Source organism: Corylus avellana, chromosome 1, assembly GCF_965113065.1.
Source record: "Corylus avellana chromosome 1, dhCorAvel1.hap1.2, whole genome shotgun sequence".
Taxonomy (NCBI): domain Eukaryota; kingdom Viridiplantae; phylum Streptophyta; class Magnoliopsida; order Fagales; family Betulaceae; genus Corylus; species Corylus avellana.
This window is the reverse complement of record NC_142490.1, coordinates 39,254,532-39,272,427: the sequence shown is the minus strand read 5'-3', so window position 1 is coordinate 39,272,427 and position 17,896 is coordinate 39,254,532. Positions and strand designations below refer to the sequence as shown.

Sequence of the window (17,896 nt, the reverse complement as noted above, 5' to 3'; positions counted from 1 at the left end):
TTTTTAGTTTTACCTTTGGATGAGAGTTATAATATGGTGAACCTTGATTTCAGAAAATGTTTTAGCCCTCTTTGTTTCTTTTCAATTAGAAACCCGAAAAGGCAAAAAAAAAAAAAAAAAAAAAAAATCGATTGGAAAAGTCAGCATCAATTGAAAGGGAGAGCATGCAAGACATTTAATTAGTGAGTAATGATCAAAACATTCTCGACTATGCAATATTTGATCATTGTCAGTACCAAAATTCCCATCTTTTAAAATGCATATCAAAATCACATCTTTTAATAACAAATTAATGTCACATATATTCTTGGTTAATTTTATTATCAAAATGTATATGACAATTACACATGTTAAGAATAAATATCAATTTAATAGACTGAATTGTAAGAATTTCTTCTTAACCCAATTTAAAGAAATACTTTGCGACTACTCAAGATGCTTTTGAGATGAACAAATTTTTGGCTCTAGTTGTGCAAGGACCCTCGACAAGTAGACCAATCTGTTACACGTTGTAATCATCCCGAGAAACGAAAGCAACAACAATGTAAGAACGTATTGACGAAGTGTTAGGACTACATATTGTATTGAAGTATATATATATATATATATATATATATATATATATATATTACAATTATTTCTATTTATAAAGAGGCTCTGAATAGTGAACAAGTAAACCTATACTAAACAACAACTTGTTTATTAAATGGGTTATGTGGGGTCGGATTCAGTCAGCTCAATTCACTTATTTAAATGAGTTGTGTCAAGATTAAAGAATTTAACCCATTTAACCCATTTAACTAAATACATGGTGTTAAGATTGGCTCTTAACAGATTGGCAGGTTAACCTATAATATTCAATCATATGGGTAGATGCATTTAATAATTGTCCTACTCAACCGAAATTATAGTTAATACGTGACTCCCCATGGGACACATAAGAGACTTCGTCAAAGTGGGGGGGGGGGGGGGGGGGGAGAGGGGCAATGTTCATTAATTGGTAAGACCCTCGACAAGTAGACCAATCTGTTACACGTTGTAATCATCCCGAGAAACGAAAGCAACAACAATGTAAGAACGTATTGACGAAGTGTTAGGACTACATATTGTATTGAAGTATATATATATATATATATTACAATTATTTCTATTTATAAAGAGGCTCTGAATAGTGAACAAGTAAACCTATACTAAACAACAACTTGTTTATTAAATGGGTTATGTGGGGTCAGATTCAGTCAGCTCAATTCACTTATTTAAATGAGTTGTGTCAAGATTAAAGAATTTAACCCATTTAACCCATTTAACTAAATACATGGTGTTAAGATTGGCTCTTAACAGATTGGCAGGTTAACCTATAATATTCAATCATATGGGTAGATGCATTTAATAATTGTCCTACTCAACCGAAATTATAGTTAATACGTGACTCCCCATGGGACACATGGGGGGGAGGGGCAATGTTCATTAATTGGTTCATGACGAAACATAGTACATATATAGATATATATGAATTAGAATATCATACACTGCATCCATCCCTCCACATGATCATGTATTTTGCAAAGCGGTTTCTCTTTCTACAAACGTTGCTTCATTTCCTCCTCCTGTTTGGCACATCATCACTGGATGCCATAACTACCAGCCAAAACATCAGAGATGGTGGTGAGTTTTTAGTCTCTACCCGAAAAACCTTTGCGTTTGGTTTCTTTACTCCCGGTGAGTCCACCCACCGTTATGTTGGGATTTGGTATTACAGTGCTCCAGAAAAAACCGTGGTGTGGGTTGCAAACAGAGACACTCCTCTTAAAGACAAGACTGGAGTTCTCTCAATTGATGTTCTTGGAAACCTCGTACTCCACGCCGACAATCAGAGCAGCACACCCATCTGGTCCACAAATCTTGTTTCGAAACCAAGCAACAACAATACTCTTGCTCAGCTCAAGGATTCAGGAAATCTTGTCTTGATGAGTGAGAATGGAACAGGGGAGGTATTATGGGAGAGCTTTGACTATCCAACGCACATTCAGCTTCCAGAAATGAAAATTGGGATAGACCGAAAGACGGGCTTGAAACGGTTCCTAACATCTTGGAAGTCCAGAGATGACCCGGGAATCGGGAATTGGTCATACAAGATCCACACCAATGGCTCCCCTCAGTTGTTCTTGTGCAACGGCAACATTCCGCGGTGGCGCTCCGGTCACTGGACTGGTGTTGGATGGAGCGGCGTACCCACCTTGGCAAGTAATCTATTGTTCAATTTTAGTTTGGTGGACAACCAGAGAGAGACTACCACGACCTGGAGTGTGAATGCAAATGAAGTAATCTTAGCAACGACAGTCTTAAACGAGTCCGGGTACATCCAACGGTCTGTGTTGTTTCAGGGACAGAATAAATGGATTTTTCTTGGGTCAGTACCTTATGCGGATGGGTGCGACACATATGGCGAGTGCGGTGCGTTTGGCAACTGTGATGTCAATGCTGCTAATGATTCCAAGTGCTCATGTCTACCGGGGTTCTCGAGAAATGCGTCAGGCGGGTGTGCGAGGAAGCGGGGAGAGGCATCCCTTTGCCGGAGCAGTAAAGCTTTCAAGAAGGTGGTCGGCGTGAAGGTTCCAGATACTTCAGTGGCAAGAGTAAATGCAAGTGTAAGTTTTGGCGCGTGTGAAGAACTGTGCTTGAAGAGTTGTTCTTGCTTGGCTTATGCCAGCTTGGATGTGAGACAAGAAGGCGGGTGCATTACATGGCATGGTGATTTGGTAGATACACACACATTTAAGGACGGGGGCCAAGACTTGTACGTGCGTGTGGATGCGCTCGAGTTAGGTATTATTAGATAAAATTATAAAGTAAATTAATATAATAGATAAAACTAGTTTTTATATTAACAATTACAAAAATAAAATAAAATAACACCGAAAAGGCTTTAAGTAATGCATGATTATCTGTATAGGTTTTTTTTTTTTTTTTTAATAAAGAAAAAGGTTATAGGGAAAGATTATTTGTATAGTTACGTGAATCTATTGTTGCATGACAAGAGAAGTTTCCGCCTCTACAGTAAAGAAATCAAAGGGGTACTTCTTTGCAAATAAGAGGAGGCTGGCAATTGTGGTGGTGGCCATACTTTTTACTTCATTTCTTCTTCTCCTATTTTCAAGCTGGTTGATAAAGAGGAAGAGTAAAGGTAAGCAAATTTTTATACTCCTTTTTTTTTAAAAAAAAAAAAAATTTATTTATTTATTTATTTTTTTAATTTATGAGAAGGAATATCTTCCTTATCCTTCTCCTATAGCCTATAGGTGGTGGCGGCCACACTTATAAAGATAATTTGTAAAATTACCACATAAATATTACAAATTTAATGATAACTTAAAAAGTTATTGCTCTTATAGATAATTGCTTAAAATTTTTTACAATGTCCTTTGTAATGATGTGCTTGCATAATTGGACAGAGAGCAGAAGACAAGTCGCATTGTTTAATGACGGTACAAATAGCTTACAATCCTTTCTTCAAGATTCTGCGAAGCTTGATGAAACTGGAAGAAAACTAGATCTGCAATTTTTCGATTTGAGCACCATAATTGTTGCCACAGACGATTTCTCCCCGTCTAAAAGGCTTGGACAAGGTGGTTTTGGCCCGGTCTATAAGGTTAGTTTCTTGCACACATTAAATCTAAATATTTACCAATATTACTAGTATTCCTATTTCACTATGCTAGAGCGTCTATCCCGATCCTTTTTTTTTTTTTTTTTTTTTTTAAATCTATCATTATATTTGTAAGACATACGAGATATATTTACGGGTACACATAGATCGAATTACAAAGGAATCAAGGCTTACACATTGATGTGGCAAGAGCTATATATGTAGTCAAAAAAAAATAATTCACGCTCATATTCGACTAAGAAATAATAAAATTTATTGTTTCGACAATCGAATTTGTGTGAGACCCATATAAGTTTACAAATTCAATAGTTGATCTATTGGATTTGCAAAAAGAAATTGCAGAAAGATGATTGTATAACATACCTCTATTCAACTTGTCCTCACGTGACATGCACCCGTTTGAAGAAAGTGACGGCTGCTTTGAACGTGTTAAAAATTTCTAAGAAAAATGATTTTCTTCTTTTTTGAATTCGAGAATTAAAAAGCAAAACTGAAAGACGATTTCAAAGAGCAAACAAAAGAACCAGAAGAAAACAGAGTCAAAGAGGGACGAAGTTCCAACGAGGAACACAGAAAACTGAGCCATAGAGACGCACGCTTAATGACAATGAATTTTCTACAGAAAAGAATTTCTTGTTCAGACCCACTAACGTACGATGGATATGTTGACAATGAATCCTGAAGTTTTAATGACAATTTTTATGTTCAGACCCACGATGGATTTCTTGTTGCTTTTTGTTCAAACCCACAAATTTTAAAGCTTGAACAATTAAACCAAGTTCGAACAAGTTTTTGGTAGGTTTGAACGAGTTCTTTATAGAAGCACTTGTTTGAAAGTCTCATCTGAAGTAACGTTCAAACGAGCCACTACCTGAATTTAAATAATACTTTGACATGAACATAGAACAATATTTGATGGAGGGATTTACATGGTGCATGGCTACATCATACGTGCATAGTATATATAATGTTAAAGTAAAAAATCAGATAATGTATGTTAATTGCAGTAAGTCCCCATTATAATTGCAGGGTCAAATAGCCAATGGACAACAAATAGCGGTAAAAAAACTCTCAAGAAGTTCAAAACAGGGCACCGAAGAATTTAAGAACGAAGTTAAGCTGATAGCAAAGCTCCAACATAGGAATCTTGTGAGGCTTTTTGGTTGTTGCATTCACAAAGAAGAGAAGATGTTGATCTATGAATACATGCCAAACAAAAGCCTTGACTTTTTCATCTTCGGTATGCATTCTCTTCAATCACCACTCAATTTTCCACTAAATAAAATATGAGAGCAAAATTTTATATGTTTTTGGCATGTAAGTACTGTTTTCACTATGTTATTGATGGAAGCTTAATTTCTTGTTTTGGGTAAGACGAAATAAGAAGGAAATTGTTAGATTGGCGAAAGCGATTTGACATTATTTCTGGAATTGCTCGAGGAGTCTTATATCTTCACCAAGATTCAAGGCTAAAAATCATCCACAGAGACCTAAAAGCAAGTAATGTTCTACTAGATGAGGCAATGAATCCAAAAATTTCAGATTTTGGATTGGCTAGAATGTTTGGTGATGATCAAGATGAAGCAAGTACAAGAAAAGTTGTTGGCACATAGTATGTCTCTCTCTTTCTCTCTCTCTCTCTCTCTCTCACACACACACAAATAGACCTAAAATGCTACTAAAAGCAAAACTTAGATGACCATCATTTTTTGTTTTTTGGTGCAATTGCAGTGGATACATGTCTCCAGAGTATGCAATGGAAGGGTTATATTCTATAAAATCAGATGTCTTCAGCTATGGCGTCTTGATACTAGAGATAATTAGTGGCAAGAGAAATAATTATTATCACATCGGAAGTCCTTCCCTAAGTTTGATTGGATATGTAAGCAAAAGCCTAAATTTGATTGAATTTCAACCCAAGTGGCAATTACTCTAAAGATAAAAACTATTCAATTTATTGCAGGTATGGGACCTATGGATGGATGGAAAAGCCTTGGACATAGTCGATCCATCATTGGGTCAGGAATATCCTACTCATGAAGTTTTGAGATGCATTCAAATTGGGCTCTTATGTGTGCAAGAACAAGCCATAGATCGGCCAACCATGCTTGAAATTGTCTTCATGCTTGGAAATGAAGCAACTATTCCATCTCCTAACAAGCCACCATTTATCAACAGAACCATAAATTCTGGTCTTGATTCCTCAGGCTCTAAAGGACCACCTGCTTCCTCAAATGAGCTGACCATCACCATGCCTGAAGGTCGTTAAACTTGTGTACAACTATTTGATCTCTACATCTGTAAAAGTTGGTCTGTAAAACTATGAATGTTGAGTAACATTATGCTTTTGAGTTTTATCATTCAAGTCAACCTTATTTCTTTTGTTGGTTTAATGATCGACATTGGCAGTTGATAACGAGTCAACTATTCAGTTTCCTTAAAAGCTCAGAATTTATTTTCAGACACTATGAGTTTTATATTCAGTAAATGTAGAAACAATAAAAATGATTCACACTCATTAATACCATTGATCCCATGTATTTAAATAGTTTTATCCCTTGTACAAAAGGAGGATGCAAATGCATTGTCATGAAAGGATATGGCAAATATTTTTAAGGAAGAAAATTAAAGGATATGGAAATTGGGTGGTGATGTAGACTGGGAGCTATTGACCCCATAGTTTTAAAAATCTCTTCAAATTTTAAAAATAAATCCTCTAAATTTTTATTTTTACCCCTTAAAAAGTTTTTGTGTTAGTTTTGCCTACCTAATTATTGATATTCAGGTTTCACCCATAAATGTAGACCAGATTGCCCACAGCTTTATAGAGGGTATGGCTTCCCAATAAGAACAGTGTGACCTCCCAATCGGTGTTATTTATCAGTTTTATCAATAAGAAACATTTTTTAGAGAATTTTTCACTTATTCCCCATAACTCTTTGAAAAAAAAAAAAATCAGGATTTATAGAAAAGTAACTTATTTGCAAGTTTTTGTTCTCACCACAACGCATTTCAGCAAATGGGATTTTTTTTTTTTTTTTTTAATGTAAATTAGTCCAAATTTAACTGCACCATTAAATCACCATTAAGTCCAAAGACAAACTCATACTTTTAGCATCAGCAACTAGTGATGCGTAATACCATTGACTTTCTAAAAGGCGACCATCTGCCTTCTGGGCCCACAGGCCATCAGGCCCTTTTAACCTTTGGCCCACAAGCCATGATCCGTGGGGAAGTGTTGCGCAAAAATCTACCAAAATTAATAGGTAAGTAATTGTACGTTTTACCTGCAAGTGCGCAAGGTCAACATGGTAGTATAGGGTGCAAGTACAGGATCATTCCCACGAGGATTGTTGAATTTATGTTTAAAAATAGATTCCTTAAGTAAAAGCAAAATAAAGATTGATTGTTGAAGTGATGATAACAAATGGTAGGGTTTTAATATCCACCACTAATTATATTAAGCTAATATATCAATATGCCAATGCTTTGATCAAGTTATGCATATTTAATGTTTGCCAACCTAAGGGCATGGGTGTATACTCCTTAAGCTATTGATTTTCCTAAGCAACGAGTTAGGCATGGGTGTATACTCTAACTTTTTTCTTTCCTAAAGGATTTAACATGGTAAATACTAAGTTGTTCTTTAGAAAAGCATATGTTCTATAGAAATCGACAAACACACGAGGCCTAGGGCATGGGTGTATACTCCCGGTTCCCCATGTTGATTAACCCAAGAATCGCGGTGTGGATTCTTTTGTTATTTAAGTTAAACGCAAGACTCGGTCATTCAAATTGATCTAACTAACGAGTCCATACCACATGCACATGTTGATCAGGCATACACATATGAGGAATTCATGCAAGCAGGTATTAATCAAGTTAAATAGCACAACATGATCATCACAAGGAGCCAATATTGAAATATTAATTTAACATAATTAGGGCTTCAATCTAGCCCTACTAAGTAAATCAGCTACACATAGAGTTGATGTTAAACATCTTCATAAAATAAAATAAAAGAAAGGAAAGAATAAACCCGAGACTTGACTTGAGAGCTCCTATTCTTCTCCCTTTTCCAAGCCTGTCTATTCTAAAGGCTTAGGAGTATATTTATAGGCTTTAGAAGTCCTTGGAAAAGTAGTAAACCCTAGGGATTTCGTAGGGTTTCAATCCCATTACAATTTGGAGTTTGAAAAACCCTAATATGGAAATAGGGACATTCTAGCCGCCACTTGGGATGCCTCCTGTGCATGGGTGCGATCAATCGCCGCCCGTGTGTGCTCGATCGTAGGTCTGCGATCGATCCTTCTTTTGGCCTGCGCTCGATCGCTCCTGGCCTGGCTTATGCAGTATCTTCTCTGGTATTGCGCTCGATCACAGGTACCCTGCAATTGATCGCAGTATTAGGGAGCTCCAATTTTTTCCATCTTCTCTTTTTGAGCCCAAATCACCTAGTTTTACTTCACTTTCTTCCAAAAGCCTGTAAAAACATCAAAAACACAAAAAGAAATTAAAATGGCCTAATTAACTACAGCCAAATGATTAAAACATGTAAGATAAGAGCTGAAAATATGAATATTTTAGCACTTATCACACTCCCAAACTTACATATTGCTAGTCCCTTTGCAATACAAAACTAAAAATAAGAATGAAAAAATAGAAAACAAAAGATAAATCCATCTTTTGTGGGATGTATGATTGCATTTAGCGTATGCAACAAACCTTTTAAACCCCTAGGAATTCCCTAGTGGACGAGTGAAGTCTCGTGAGGGTTTTCTAGAAATGTTACCCACAAACATCATGCAAGAGTTCATGTTATTCCAAAAATGAAAGCATCACTTCAAGATCATGGTTTTCATTCATAAGCAAACTTAAAAAGATGAACTCCATCTTCACAATGAATTGAAATCTCAAAGTGCAATTACTTACAAAGGACATGCTAAATCATTACAAGTTTGAAATTTGTGTATAGTGAACTAGTACAAAATTATGAGACTTCCAAATCTTTCCAATATGCAATGTCTCCTTATCTCAAAATTCACTAAAATTCCTATTAGAATGACACACTGGCATATTTTTTTTCTTTTTTTTTTTTTTCTTTTTTTTGGTCAGGTTGTGCAATGTTGGTTCCCTTAAGCTTTCTATTTGACCCTTGTAGCGAGTGTTAAGTCATTGACTCCCAAACCAGATGGCTTTAGGGCATTAGGTGTAAAGACACCACTAAGGACCTATTAACTCGAGTCAAAAAGGCTACAAAACCAACTAACCATGACATTGATCAAATCCAAATTTTTCACCTTTTGATGTGAACACTCAATGCTTTGAGGCAAGAGGTCCAGCTACTCAGTGAAAAGCCATCAATGATCATTTATTTATTCTTCTTTTTCTTTTTCTATTTTTTTTTCATCACTATATATGCCATAGTGTCATTTAATAAGTCATCCAAGAAGCAGAAACACACATATTAAACCTCATGTCATTCCTCACAAATTATGTGCTAATGTGCTTGAGTGCTTAGATCAAACATGTGATTTTTCAACTGTCCTCAACAAGTAACCAAACTAACAGATTCACTCATCAGATCATGTGTTCAAAATTTTAAGCTCACTGATGAATTCAAATCACAATTCTTTTTAGATCAACTTAAAATTTTAGAGCAAACATGAACATGCATAAAATATATATGTATATATATATATATATATATATATATATATATATTTTCAAATAAACGAACAACACACAAAACAAATAACATGAAATTGGGACAAAGTGTGTGTGAACATGTGTGCCCATACCCCCAAACTTAAATGACACATTGTCCCCAATGTGTCTAAGTAATGGAAAGAATGTACCCGGGAGATAGTGGACATAGTCTTGGAAAGCATGGCTCGTAGTACACCCCCAAACTTGAATGGAAGCACACTTGTCCCTGAAAAATAATAAAACACACAAACAAGTAAAAAGCAACAAAACTAAAACGAAACAAAATAAAAAATAACTATGGGATGCTGCCACGTGCGCTCGATCGCACGCATGGTGCCTTTGATCGCACTAACAGAATGCGATGAAATGACAAATGGAAATCTGTGCTTGATCGCAAGCAAGGTACGATTGATCGCGGTAACAGAACGTAAAAATGTGAGAAAAAACTTGAAACACAAAAAACACCAAAATAAAATAAAACACAAACAAACAGAAACAAAATAAAATAAAACAAACAATAAAACAAAAGGATATGCTATGGGGTGCCTCCCATGAGCACAAAGTTTTACGTCTTCAGCTAGACTGTGGTCCTCTCTTAATGTTGTCCAGAAGTAGATGCTCCAGGTGGTGGTGGTAACCGGGTTAGGATGGATCGCATTAATTCTTGTAGGGCAGCTAAGCATTTGTCCAGGGCAACCTTATCTTCCCTAGCTTCCCTTCTTTGATCAGCTAGCTCTCTCCGAAGACCTTCCATTTGCTCACAAAGGAATCGGTATTGGATGGCTCGAACATCAATTGAGGCCTCTACACCATCTTCTGCTACCGGCTCAGCTGCCGGTTCATCTTCGGCCATTGGCTCGACCTCCTCTGCCTCTTCCCCTTCTTCTGGAAGTGCTTGGGGCATATGAGAGCAACTCTTATTCCATTGGTGAATGCCAAATATGGGAGTGGTCGTGACTGGTTCGTCAGCTGTAGTGCCCTTGATGCCCTTTTTTTGGAGAATATATGTGATCAAGTATGGGAAAGGCAACCCCCATGAGTGTGTGGACTCTGCTCCCCCAACGTGCACTCCATTCCAAAATTTATGGATTTGATTCCAAATAATTTCGGGAATGGAATACCAGGCATTCTTGTGAAAGGCGTAAAGGGTTTGTAGAAATCAATCTCGCCTTTGAGTTTTGTGTCCCAAGGGAAATGCATTACGGTGAAGCACCGAGTCCACGAACCATAACCTTCGCCTCAACTTGGACCGGCTGCCAGCATTGTGGTGGGCATCTACATAGTTTCCTTGGCACATGTCTTCAATGATCTCCGCCACATAATATTGGGCCGGTTGCTCAGCAAGATTTGCAGTTTCGGGAGGTTGCTCATCATGGCACTGCAAGGCGGCGGCTATGTCTGCCCTCGTTACATGAACAATTTGGCCTTGTACTTTTGAGGAGAGAGTGGCCGGGTTGTCACAGTCATGAGAAAGCTTGGCGTAGAATTCCACGACCAACTTCCGGTAGACGGTAGAAGTGACAGGTTTAAAGAGCTTCTTGAGGCCCCTTCGCCTAAACTCGGCAATCGCCCATTGAGTTGCCTCATTGTGTTGAAAATCTTCTCTTATGGTGAAGGTGGTTTCAAACAGCAGCTCCCGCTCTTCAAAAGCTGGTGGGGGAGAAATAGCATGAGCTCCTGACCCTCTAGAAGATGAAGCACTTGTTCTAGGCATTTGGGACTTGGTTGGGGACTTTTGTCGAACAGGTAGTGTGCACTCCGATTGATCCCCATCACAACTCCGGCCTAGGATGTTCCAAACCCCCTGCAAACACACAATAATTCCAACACAGAGGCAATGTGGGTGGGTAAACACCCACAATTGCGAGAAAAATTGAAAAAAATGGAGGTTGGATGAGTGTTCGGAGATATTGAGGGTTGGGTTGAGGTTGGAATGTGATGTGGTTTTCGGTGAGAGATGGTGGTATGGTGGCTGGAAAAAGGGTCTTAGATGGTGGTGGTGTAGTGGATTTGGTGAAAGCGAGGTGAAAAATGGGAGAATGAGTGCTGGAGGTAGGGAGTTGGAGAGGGTCTATACGGCATCGGAAGAAGAGTTGTGGGCCATGGGAAAAAGTGACCTAAATAGGTCGTAAGCCTGCTGCCCGGGTGTGCTCGATCGCACACCTGGTGCGCTCGATCGCATTCGGCTAGAGGTGCGCATGTCTGGGCATAGTGCACTCGATCGCACTAACAGAAAGTATCAAGCCACTTTTCGGTAACTACTCTCGATCGCAGGGACCCTACGATCGATCGTAGTACCAGAATGTCAAAATTATATATATATATATATATATATATATATATATATATATATATATATATATATATATATATATATATATATATATATTTTCAAACAAAAGAAAAGTAAAAAGTCAAAACATCAGGGATAATCAAGACATATGTGAAGGAAAGAAAGTAAGATGAAAAGACAAGAGAGAAAATGTTACTGCCCTCTAAGTGGCTTCAACGCCACTATTATGAGTAGATGCGCTTGCAGTTTTTGCCTGCTCAAACGCGTCTACTGGTGTTTGTAAGACTCCTAGTGTGAAGAGCTGCACTTGAGCTCTTTAGAATTAGGCTCAAGTGCTCTTGTAGGAGTAGGACCTCTTTGAACTGTGACTACCTTCAGCTGCTGGTGATTGCCTAGGTTAGGTACTGTTTGAGCTGGGAATTCCCCCTACTTCCTCTCACTCAGCTCCTTTGCTATCTGACCCATTTGCACTTTCAGCTTTTGTATGGCTTGCTCAGTCTTTGTATTGACATGTTTTTGATCAGCCATGAATTGTTGTTGTGAAGTCACCAGGTTATGTATCATATTCTCCAGTTGGTTCATCTTTGGCTCTTGAGCTGGTTGACTTGCTTGTTGGGGCCCTTTCTGCTGTCCTTGATTATTGCTCCAGGAGAAATTGGGATGGTTACGCCATCCTGGATTGTAAGTATTGGAGTATGGGTTGTTCTTGTGGGGATAATTGTTTTGTCCCACAAAGTTCACCTCTTCTTGTTCTGCAAAAGGACACTTTTCAGTGGTGTGATCTAAATGGGAACAAATAGCACATACCTAGAATTGTGTGTCCTGTTGCAGAGGTGAAATTTTCTGAACAGTCATGGCCTTGACAAGCATATCCAATTTCTTTTCTATTGCAAGCAACTGATTAGTTGATCCTCCACTGAGATTCACTTCATACATGCCCTTGCTTTTGACTCCTCTCCTTCCTCTTGAACATAATTGCTGTGAGTGCTCACTTAATGTCTCAAAAAGTTCCACAGCTTCCTCACTACAACTTTCCATAAGTGTTCCTCCGCAAGCTGAATCAACCATCCCTTTTTTAGTATCATCTAATACTTTATAGAAAATTTGTACCTGCTCATCTTGAGGAATATTGTGGTGTGGGCACTTTAGAAGTAAGGAATTGAAGTGGTCCTAAGCTTCAAAGAACAAATCTCCATCTTGTTGTTGGAACATTTGAAGTTCCCTTTTAAGTTGCTTCGTCTTCTGGGCTGGTGATAAGCACCGAATGTTGCACATTCAAGCCCCTTAATTTGCATATGTTAATTCCTTAGCGTTGTTATTTGTTTGATTTTGTTTTGTTTTTGTGTTTTCAGGTTATAAATAAAGATGCAATTAATTCCATTCATTTTGGGCTTAAAAGCGCACTTTGAGAAGACCGAGAAGATATGATTAAGCTTAACCAATCATGGTTAAGTTTAATCAAATAAAGGAAAGGATTAATTCGAAATTTCTCAAATTGGAGTCAAAATCGGATTGGATTCAATTTGGGATTCTGCATATTTCTCGGTATTTTAGCCATAACTTTCAGTTCAAATATCCGATTGAGGTGATTCAAGCGGCGCTGGAAAGCTAACTCAAATTTCTACAAATCATTGTGAAATAGCATTTTCCTAATTCGGAGCGCCGCATTGCCAAAATCACCCCCCAAGATAGGAACGCAATTCTGGGCGAATCCTATTCCGATTTGGACTTAGGTTTTCTTTATCCTAATTAGACTTGGACTTAAATCTCCGAAATTTATAGGATTACTAGGGCTTCTAGGACTCTCCTAAGCCCTATAAGTAGGCCTCTAAGCATTGAGAAAAGACACACCGCTTCTAGAGCAAAAATTCAGTAAAATAGTCTGTGGAGCTTAGAAGATCATGAGCAGCTAAACCCCTTCGTGGGGTGTTGATGTAACCCTATCCAAGCACAATGGTTTGATTGTATTTAATTTTTAGATTTTCAATTTATGCATGTTGATTGTATAACTATGAGGATTGCTATAATTGACTTATGTTCTTAATTATTAAATGCAATTGTTCTTAAATTCCAAAATCAATATTTGTGAAATTCTTCTCTTGTCTTAGAAAGTATTTTACTTTTATTGATCCCAAATCATTCTTGTTTTCTGTGATTATGAGGATGATGGTTATACAATGGGTTTAATTGACATATGATCAATAGGATTTGATAGGCCATGCCTAGGGAAGACGGATTGTACTACACCCTAGTTTAGTGTAATTTAGGTAGACAGTCCATGCCAACCGAAGATGGGTTACACTTATTCATTGATTGTATGTATCCTGTTATAGAATTTGATAATTTATACCTAGGGAAGACGGGTCGTACCGCATCTTAGTGGTTAGGTGGACGATCCGTGCCAACCGAAGATAGATTATGCTTATTCTTTAATAAAGTAGTTTCTTGTTTATTTATAACATGCATAGAATAAATTTATGGGATTAATTATGATTAACCATTGTTGTGCGGATAGAGGTGAAGTCAATACCCTACTCTCTCTCTCTCTTATTTTAAATCTCTTTTATTTTCATGCACTTTAGTTTTTAAGCAAATCAAATCAAAACCCCTTTTAATTAAGTTAACTTTGATCTTTTAATTTTGATCATTAAACCCCTGCAGTCCTTGAGGTTCGACACCCTCTCTATAGCCGTATCCTACAAAAATTCGTCCTATTGCGAGTGGTTATTTTTATAATTGATATTTTTGGTCACAAAAATACCACATCAGCTGGGAAAAACCTCTTCAGAAACCTGGTGGTCAATTCTTCCCAAGTATGAATGGACTCTGCAGGCAAGGAATTGTACTACAGTTTAGCATTATCTTTCAACGAAAAAGGAAAGAGGACTAACTTGAGTCTCTCCTGAGTTAGGCCTTGAACATGCTGCAACTTGCATAAGTCAAAGAATTTCTTAAGATGCAAGTTGGGATCCTCAGTAGCTGTGCCTCTGAAGTGGGTCAATGCATTGAGGATTTGGGGAGAGATATAATAGTTGCTGTCCACCTCTGGTTGATATGCTATGCATGAGGGTTGATGGAGGTTTGTTGGCACGTATGCTTGCTTCATTGGTCTCCTCACTCGTGGTGGATTTGCTTCTAGGGGTCTTGGCCCAATTGGATTTTCTTGCAAATCTTCCATTTCAACTTCTTCTTCTCCTTCTTTGTCTCTAGGTCGTTGTCGAATTGTCCACTCAATTTCAGGATCGAAGGGAAAAACGGTTGAGGCTTGAGATCGACGACCTTGCATGAACTTGGTAGCTTCAGCACTGCCTGGTCCGGATGCTCCCTGGAACTGCGCTCGATCGCACTTTGCTGACGATTGATCGCAATCACAGAATGTCAATCCGCAACCTGCACAGAAAACAGAAAAGTTAAGGAAAATGAGAAATTCTTTTTGATTTTTGCTAACACTAAATTAAAAAGTGAAAATTAAAATAACAAAACTAAAGGAAAATAAATTTAAACAAAATTCGCCGCAAAACCTGGCAACGGCGCCAAAAACTTGTTGTGCAAAAATCTACCTAAATTAATAGGTAAATAATTGTACGTTTTACTTGCAAGTGCACAAGGTCAACATGGTAGTATAGGGTGCAAGTACAAGATCATTCCCACGAGGATTGCTGAATTTATGTTTAAAAATAGATTCCTTAAGCAAAAGCAAAATAAAGATTGATTGTTGAAGTGATGATAACAAAGGGTAGGACTTTGATATCCACCACTAATTATATTAAGCTAATATATCAATATGCCAATGCTTTGATCAAGTTATGCATATTTAATGTTTGCCAACCTAAGGGCAGGGGTGTATACTCTTTAAGCTATTGATTTCTCTAAGCAACGAGTTAGGTATGGGTGTATACTCTAACTTTTTTTTTTCCTAAAGGATTTAGCATGGTAAATACTAAGTTGTTCTTTAGAAAAGTATATGTTCTATGGAAATCGACAAACACACGAGGCCTAGGGCATGGGTGTATACTCCCAGTTCCCCATGTTGATTAACCCAAGAATTGTGGTGTGGATTCTTTTGTTACTTAAGTTAAACTCAGGACTCGGTCATCCAAATTGATCTAACTAATGAGTCCATACCACATGCACATGTTGATCAGGCATACACATATGAGGAATTCATGCAAGCAGGTATTAATCAAGTTAAATAGCACAACATGATCATCACAAGGCGCCAATATTGAAATATTAATTTAGCATAACTAGGGCTTCAATCTAGCCCTACTAAGTAAATTAGCTACACATAGAGTTGATGTTAAACATCTTCATAAAATAAAAGAAAAGAAAGGAAAGAATAAACCCGATACTTGACTTGAGAGCTCCTATTCTTCTCCCTTTTCCAAGCCTGTCCATTCTAAAGGCTTAGGAGTCTATTTATAGGCTTTAAAAGTCCTTGAAAAAGTAGTAAACCCTAGGGATTTCGTAGGGTTTCAATCCTATTACAATTTGGAGTTTGAAAAACCCTAATATGGAAATAGGGACATTCTAGCCGCCACTTGGGATGCCTCCTGCGCATGGGTGCGATTGATCGCAGCCCGTGTGCGCTCGATCGCAGGTCTGCGATCGATCCTTCTTTTGGCCTGCGCTCGATCGCTCATTGCCTGGCTTATGCAGTATCTTCTCTAGTATTGCACTCGATCGCAGGTACCCTGCGATTGATCGCAGTACCAGGGAGCTCCAATTTTTCTCATCTTCTCTTTTTGAGCCCAAATCACCCAGTTTTACTTCACTTTCTTCCAAAAGCCTGTAAACATCAAAAACACAAAAAGGAATTAAAATGCTTCTTAACCAGCATAACTCTGATGTAGTGATAGCCATGGCCCTATGCTAGCTAGACCTTGTCATCACTGGTTGTTTCTTGGCTTGCCACGACACTAGGTTTGACCCAAGGAACATACAGTATCCACTTGTTGAACCCTTGTCAATGGGATCCCTAGTCCAATCCGAGTCACAGTAGAGATGCAATTGTAAGGGCATGGAGTGAAATAGAAACCATGATCAGCAGTGCCATTGAGATAACAAAATACTCTATTGGCAGCCTTGAAATGAGTTGTAGTAGGGCAATGGAGAAATTGGCATAGTCGATTCACTAGATAGGGGAGATGTCAGGCCTAGTCAATGTGCAATATTGCAATGCTGCCACAATGTGCCTGTAGAGGATAGGGTCAGGTAGAGGATCAACATCTAATCTTGTAAGTTCCGACCCTCATGCATGGAGCTGCATAGGGTTTAACTCCAATTATTTGGACACGATTTGGTAAGTCCAAAATGTACTTGGTTTGATTTAGATGAAGTCCTTTACAGTCACGATGGACATGAATACCAAAAAAATAGGACAAACACCCAAGATCCCTCAGTTTTAATTCCTGCTAGGTTTGTTGAGAAGGGAAGGTCAATGATATTTGGGCATTCATTGACAAATATATTGTATTAGTTGTATATTTGTTTAGTTGCCTTTTATACTTAGACTACCTAGAATAGATTAGCATGATTGTAGGAAACCTCTTGTATAAAGCTACGTCTCCTAATTCAATAAAATTCGTTCAAAGGCAAATATTATTTTCCTTCTTTACATGGTATCAGAGCAGGGAACGATACCCTAGCTCTCTACCCTCTTTCTTTTTGCCTTCCTTTTATCATTGTTTCTCATTATCATGACGGAACAGCAACCTTCAAATGGAGGCAAGCTTGATGCTGCCAATCTATATTTTCTTCACCATTCCGATCATCCAGGAATGGTGCTTGTTTCCAAGCCCCTCAATAGGGATAATTATTCGACATGGTCAAGAGCCATGACGATTTCTTTGAATGCCAAATCCAAGTTAGGTTATTACATAGACGGGACCACCACAATGCCATCTGCCACAGCCAAACTAGACGACTATGCTTCGTGGAAAAAATATGACGATATGATCCTTTCTTGGATTCTCAATTCACTCACATAGGATCTTGCAGACAGTGTCATTTTTTCCACCACTGCCCAGGAGGTATGGGAAAACCTTCGGGATCGTTTTTCTCAAAGCAATGCCCCTCGTATTTTTCAGATGGAGAGGGACATTACTTGTCTTGCTCAAGATCAGATGACTGTTGCGGCTTATTACACAAGGCTAAAAAAATTATGGGATGAACTAGGATCCTATAATGACACCGTTTGCTCTTGTGGGATAGACCATAAGAGACCC

The 17,896-nt window shown here is 38.0% G+C and overlaps 2 protein-coding genes across 2 annotated transcripts in view; both read left to right on the top strand.

Annotated features, from left to right (window-relative positions):
- Positions 1-1,547: 1,547 nt before the first annotated feature.
- Positions 1,548-6,118, top strand: LOC148589818 (G-type lectin S-receptor-like serine/threonine-protein kinase At1g11410). Its single transcript, XM_088516456.1, has 7 exons — positions 1,548-2,826; positions 3,044-3,184; positions 3,453-3,649; positions 4,697-4,907; positions 5,042-5,279; positions 5,399-5,549; positions 5,631-6,118. The coding sequence occupies exons 1-7, from the start codon at positions 1,548-1,550 to the stop codon at positions 5,934-5,936; spliced, it is 2,523 nt and encodes an 840-aa protein (XP_088372582.1). The 3' UTR covers positions 5,937-6,118.
- An 11,250-nt stretch (positions 6,119-17,368) lies between these two features.
- Positions 17,369-17,896, top strand: part of LOC148589817 (uncharacterized) — a 747-nt gene continuing 219 nt past the window's right edge. The window contains exons 1-2 of the mRNA XM_088515220.1: positions 17,369-17,540; positions 17,670-17,896. The exon at positions 17,670-17,896 is cut by the window's right edge and continues 219 nt beyond it. Coding sequence (XP_088371346.1) covers positions 17,369-17,540; positions 17,670-17,896 — 399 coding nt within the window. The remainder of the gene's footprint in view (positions 17,541-17,669) is intronic.

What these genes read in the sequence shown, in the direction of transcription:
- LOC148589818 (XM_088516456.1), top strand. Translation starts at nt 1,548, where the DNA reads ATGATCATGTATTTTGCAAAGCGGTTTCTCTTTCTACAAACGTTGCTT. An exon ending in CCTTGACTTTTTCATCTTCG is followed by an intron (nt 4,908 to 5,041) that starts GTATGCATTCTC and finishes GTTTTGGGTAAG; the next exon opens with ACGAAATAAGAAGGAAATTG. An exon ending in CCCTAAGTTTGATTGGATAT is followed by an intron (nt 5,550 to 5,630) that starts GTAAGCAAAAGC and finishes AATTTATTGCAG; the next exon opens with GTATGGGACCTATGGATGGA.